Genomic DNA, 6,018 nt, shown 5'->3' with positions numbered 1-6,018 from the left:
TGAAATGAATGAATTTTATTAATATAGATCAAGAGAAGACTGATTCGGGTCTTGATCGGGGTATGAACAAAGTTTACGAGGATTGAGCTTGTCTTCACTATTTTGTATCGAGGTAAGTACATATGCAAATAATATGTTAACGAAATTTATTTTAAAATACCTTGATAATATATATGTTCAATTAGCTTATTGTTGTTATGTATCTAAAGTTTATTTGTTTTCGTGAATGTGTAAATGACATGTTATTTGAGTATATTACGTCGCGAGCAAATGCGATGTTATTCGGTTAAATATGAAATCCAGTTGAACCTTTGATATAACATAGGATACGAAAGGGCATGTCATAAAATATTTATGTGGTATGAACTCATGAATGAGTCAGAGTTCATGAGATGATTGTTATAGGTAATGTGGGTCTGAGTACTGGCTTTGTGTACAGACCCGTGAGTGGCTCAATAAGCAAACATTGCATGATAGCCATGGGGTACGGGTCTTTACTTGATAAAGAGGCTCATGAGTAGCTCAAATGCGAGCGCATCATAGCACGAGGTAGCCCTAACTATTTATATGGCATTTAGATGAAAATTTCCTATTTTTCCCTATATATTCCGAGTGTTCAACGGGTAATGCGAAGATTTAGTTGGTGAAAAATTTGATGAGGTACGTAGACTGAACTCATGGATAAGGTCTGAATATGTGATATGTTGTCTTTAAGCATATATGAATGGAAGGAAAAAAAAATCGAGAAGTCTAAGTGGTTTACATTTTTTATACATGTCAATTTATCGTTTGACAAATAGGTTTTCTTTAAATTACACTTTATCTGCATGTATGTACTTACTAAGCTCCCATGTTTACCCTCATTTCTTTTCTTTCCTTTTAGTGCTGCCAATCTAGCATCGGAGATCCAGTGACATCAGAAGCTTCGATCACACTATCACTCAAGGCCTTGGTATAGCTAGTTTAATTGTTTTGTTTACTGGCATGTATAGGGACTCGAGTCCTTTGTTTAGCGTTTTATCAAATAGTCATAATGTGTTGGCTCATATGTGATTTGTGATACTCATTTTGTATAGGCCATGGATGTTGGCTAATGCTAATTATTATTCAATGCAATGATGCAAATTTCTAATGGTTATGGCTGTTTTGGTTATGCTCATTATGTTGGTATTGAACTTGGTTGATCTTATTTAAATAGGTGTTTGTAAAGGTGGCAAAGAGGCTTGGTAAATAGCATTATTTTGTCCATACGGGTAAGCATACGGGCTTGTGTTTAGGCCGTGTGTGACCCACGGTCTGCCACATGGGGGTGTGAATTGGCCGTGTGTCCCCTGTACGTAAAAATTTTAAGTCAGTATGCATGATAGTAAACACACGGGCAGAGACACGGCCGTGTGTCTCAGCCGTGTGAAGGGTACGGCCTAGCACATGGGCGTGTGCCTTGGCCGTGTGGCCCTTAAGGATTGCTGACATCAGAAACAAAATGTCTAGGTTTTTGCACATGGGCTAGGACACAGGTGTGTTATGGTCGTGTGCAAAACACGGGCCAGGGACACAGGCGTATGCTAGGCCGTGTGAAAACCTCTGTAGGTATGCATTTAGAATTAATTCCATATGAGTAAAGGATACGGGCATGTCCTTGTTTTACTTAGACCGTGTGATCCACACGGGCTAATAGCACGACCGTGTCGAAATGTCACACGAGAGTGTTACCCCTCCCACATGGGTGTGTGCCCCTAGGTTAAGTGTTATTTTCAAGATTTTGTTTAAGGACCCGAATTGATTCTGAATGGGTTCCTATAGATGTTTTAAGCCTTGTAAGTTCTCATTAAGGAGTTTATAAATAGAATTGAAAGGATTTTAAATTTGAATATGTTTTGGTGTTATGAAAATGTTTATATGTAAAAGTTTAAGTTAGGTAACGCCTCATATTTTGACCCGGCATGGGGTACGGGTGTGGGGTGTTACATTTAGTGGTCTCAGAGTTACGGTTTAGTTGGTTCTTAGACTAATGTAGCGTGTGTATGAGTCTAGCTATACATACCAGAAATAAATTATAATAGTGTAACGACTCCTGACCTTTTAAATTGTGTTTTCATGTAGTAATGGATCCCGATCGAACTATGGCAGATGACATAGAAAGTAACGCGCTGGCTCCTACCAAAGGGGCGGTGCCATCTGATAATCGACCTCCTACGGTTAGTCAGGAAGGAGAAGAAGGGGCTCGGAAGCCTTTCTCCACATGATGAATGAGTGGTACACGGAGTTTGTCTGAGTGAACCCGAATGCTCAAGCCCCTCCACCCCCACCTATCCTTCAATCTGTCCCCGTAGTACCCAGGGTATGGACTTTGAGAGGCAGAATAGACCTCTAGTGGATAAGATCCGAAAGCGGGGAGCTGAGAAGTTCCGTGCTAATAAAGATAATGACTTTGAAAGGGAAGAATTCTGGCTTGAGAATATCATCAGGGTATTCGATGAATTATCCTGTACTTCTGAAGAATGTTTGAAGTGTGCCATATCTTTGTTGAGGGACTCGGCATACTACTGATGGAAGACGTTAGTCTCAGTGGTACCTCAAGAAAGGGTCACATGGGAATTCTTCAAAGAGGAATTCCAGAAGAAATACAGTAGTGAGAGATTTATAGACCAAAAGCGTAAAGAATTTCTTGACTTGAAACAAGGTCGCATGACAGTTACTGAATATGAAAGAGAGTTCGTCCGACTCAGTAAGTACGCTCGGGTGTGTGTATCCTCTGAGGCTAAGATGTGTAGAAGATTCGAAGACGGACTTAATAAGGACATTAGACTGTCAGTGGGTGCCCTTAAGTTGAAAGAGTTTGTAGTATTTGTTGATCGAGCCTGTAAAGCCGAGAAATTAATTAAGGAAAATAAGAAAATCGAAGCAAAAACTAGAGATGCAAGGAAGAGAAATGCGAGCAAATCATTTCCATCACAATCTAAGAAATCCAAAGACGCCTACTCTCGCTCTCATGCATCAACCAGACATTCATACCGAGATCGTATAAAGCAAGATTCAGATTTTAAGTCTCAGGCTACATCAGTGGCCAGCGTGGGTAATGTCAGATCTTCTAAACCAGAATGCCAACATTGTGGTCGAAATCATTTCGACAAATGTAGGATGAATGATGGATCTTATTTTCGGTGTAGTTCTCAAGACCACTTTATCAAAGATTGCCCCAAGATGATTGACAAAGAGAAGTTTCAAGGTACAAGACCAAGCGGCACAAATTCTAAGGGAAGGCTTCAGAAGAATGTTGGAACTGGGGCTAGCAGCAATAATATGACGAGAGACACCATCATAAGGTCTAAAGCTAGGGCTCAAGCTAAAACCTATGTTATACGTGTACGTGAAGATGCATCATCTCTTGATGTGATCACCGATACATTTTCTGTCTATGATAATACTGTTATTGCTTTGATTAACCCTGGTTCTACTCATTCATATGTGTGTATGAAGTTGGTGTCTAACACGAATATGCCTGTTAAGTCTATGGAGTTTATGATTAAAGTGTCGAACCTATTAGGCAAACATGTGATAGTCGATAAGGTATGTAAGAAATGTCCTTTGGTAGATAAAGGTCATTGCTTTTCGGCCGATTTGATGCTGTTACCATTTGATGAATTTAATGTCATTTTAGGTATGGACTAGTTGACATTCCATGATGCTGTAGTAAATTGTTGATAAAAGGCTATTAAATTGAAATGCGAAAACGGTGAAACCCTTTGGGTTGAATCAGGTGAACCAAGGAACTTGCCTATTGTGATATTTTTGATGTCGGCCCAGAAATATTTGAGGAAAGGATGTGAAGCTTATTTCGCTTTTGTAATGAATAAAAAGGAATCAGAATTAAAGGTTGAGTCAGTGCCGGTTGTAAGTGAATATGTGGATGTATTCCCAGAAGAATTGCCTAGGTTACCCCCTATTAGAGAAGTTAAATTTGGCATGGAGCTAATACTAGGGACTACGCCTATTTTGATTGCTCCGTATCGGATGACCCCAATTGAGCTGAAAGAACTAAAGTCATAGTTGCAAGAATTGACCAACAATGGCTTCGTGAGACCAAGCTTTTCACCGTGGGGTGCTCCGGTATTATTTGTGAAAAAGAAAGATAGATCTATGAGGTTATGCATAGATTACCGGCAGTTAAATAAGAGGACGATCAAGAACAAATACCCGTTGCCACGAATTGATGACTTGTTTGACCAACTGAAGGGAGCACCATGGTTTTCTAAGATAAATTTGAGATCTAGCTACTATCAACTACGAGTTAAAAAGGCAGATGAGCCTAAAACCTCTTTTAGGACACGGTATGGTCACTATGAGTTTCTCATCATGCCTTTCGGCTTAACAAATCCCCTGCTGTGTTTATGGATTTAATGAATAGAGTATTTTGGCCATATCTAGATAAGTTTATAGTTGTATTCATCGATGACATCCTATCTACTCTAGAGATGAGGTAGAACATGCTGAACAGTTGAGAACTGTTTTGCAGACTTTGAGAGACAATCAGTTGTATGCTAAATTTGGCAAAAGTGAGTTTTGGCTTCGAGAAGTCAGCTTTTTGGGCCATATTGTCTTGAGTGATAGTATTAAGGTTGATCCCGGGGAGGTTTCTGCTATTGTTGAATGAAAACCGCCAAGTAATGTGACCGAAGTTAGAAGCTTTTTAGGGTTGGTTGGTTATTACAGGCTATTTGTAAAAGAATTCTCTTTGATTGTGACTCCCATGATACAGTTGCTGCAAAAAGGAGTTAAGTTTGCATGGTCAAATAAGTGTCAACAGAGTTTTGAGAAGTGAAGATGTCGTTGACTGAGGCTCCAGTGCTAGTACAGTCCGAATCGGGAAAAGAGTTCATGATTTACAGTGATGCTTCTCTAAATGTGTTGGAATGCGTATTTATGCAAGAAGGCAAAGTTGTAGCTTATGCCTCGAGACAATTGAAACCTCACGAGAAGAACTATCTAACACATGACCTAGAGTTGGCAGCCATAGTGTTTGCTCTGAAGATTTGGCAACATTAATTGTTCGGGGAAATATGTCACGTATACACCGATCATAAAAGTCTTAAGTACCTAATGACCTAGAAGGATTTAAATTTAAGACAATAGAGATGGTTGGAATTATTAAAAGATTATGAGTTGATTATAGATTACCATCCGGGAAAAGCGAACGTGGTTGCCGATGCATTAAGTAGGAAATCATTGTTTGCTTTGAGACCAATGAATGCCCGATTGACCTTGTCAGAGGATGGTTCGGTTCTAGCAGAGTTAAAGGCTAGACCAACATTTCTTCAAGAAATTTGCGAGGCTCAGAAGAGCGACAGTGAACTACTATCCAAGAAAACCTAGTGTGAATCGGATGTTGGATCGGATTTTCAGATTGGTTCCGATGGTTGCTTGAGATTTCGGGCAATGATTTGTGTTCCTAAGGACACTGAGTTGATTAAAAAAAATTTAGATGAGGCACATAGTGGTTGTCTATCAGCACACCTCGGGAGTACGAAAATGTACAACGATCTAAAGAAAATGTATTGGTAGCCGGGAATGAAAAGAGATATTTCAGAATTCATATGCAAATGCTTAGTATGTCAGCAAGTGAAGGCCGAGCACCAAGTACCTTCGGGTTTACTTCAGCCTATCATGGTCCCAGAGTGGAAGTGGGATCAGATTACTATGGACTTCGTAATGGGTTTGCCGGTAACCCCGAGGAAGAAAGATGTTGTATGGGTTGAGGTTGATCGACTGACAAAGTCAGCTCATTTTATTCCGGTACGCACAGATTACTTACTCGATAATCTAGCAGAGCTATATATTTCTGAAATTGTGAAATTACATAGAGTACCTTTGTCAATCATATCGAATAGAGATCCAAGGTTCACATCACGGTTTTAGAGAAAGCTCCAAGAAGCTTTGGGTACAAAGTTGAATTTTAGTACAGCTTTCCACCCACAGACCGATGGCTAATCAAAGAGAGTAATTCTGACCTTAGAAGAC

At 39.7% G+C, this 6,018-nt stretch overlaps 1 protein-coding gene across 1 annotated transcript; it reads left to right on the top strand.

Moving 5' to 3' along the window:
• The first annotated feature begins 2,105 nt into the window (after window positions 1-2,105).
• Window positions 2,106-4,050, top strand: LOC108473700 (uncharacterized). The gene is made up of 3 exons (XM_017775412.1): window positions 2,106-2,198; window positions 2,557-3,429; window positions 3,712-4,050. Exons 1-3 carry the CDS (start codon window positions 2,106-2,108, stop codon window positions 4,048-4,050), a joined length of 1,305 nt encoding a protein of 434 aa, XP_017630901.1.
• The last annotated feature ends 1,968 nt before the right edge of the window (window positions 4,051-6,018 follow it).

This window comes from Gossypium arboreum, chromosome 3 (assembly GCF_025698485.1).
Source record: "Gossypium arboreum isolate Shixiya-1 chromosome 3, ASM2569848v2, whole genome shotgun sequence".
NCBI classification, from domain to species: domain Eukaryota; kingdom Viridiplantae; phylum Streptophyta; class Magnoliopsida; order Malvales; family Malvaceae; genus Gossypium; species Gossypium arboreum.
This window is presented reverse-complemented; position numbering and strand designations above follow the sequence as displayed.

Coding starts and splice junctions, on each gene's coding strand:
- LOC108473700 (XM_017775412.1), top strand. CDS start 2,106: ATGGATCCCGATCGAACTATGGCAGATGACATAGAAAGTAACGCGCTG. Junction 2,199..2,556: donor CTGATAATCGACCTCCTACG/GTTAGTCAGGAA, acceptor TACTGATGGAAG/ACGTTAGTCTCAGTGGTACC. Junction 3,430..3,711: donor TTTCTGTCTATGATAATACT/GTTATTGCTTTG, acceptor TGTTGATAAAAG/GCTATTAAATTGAAATGCGA.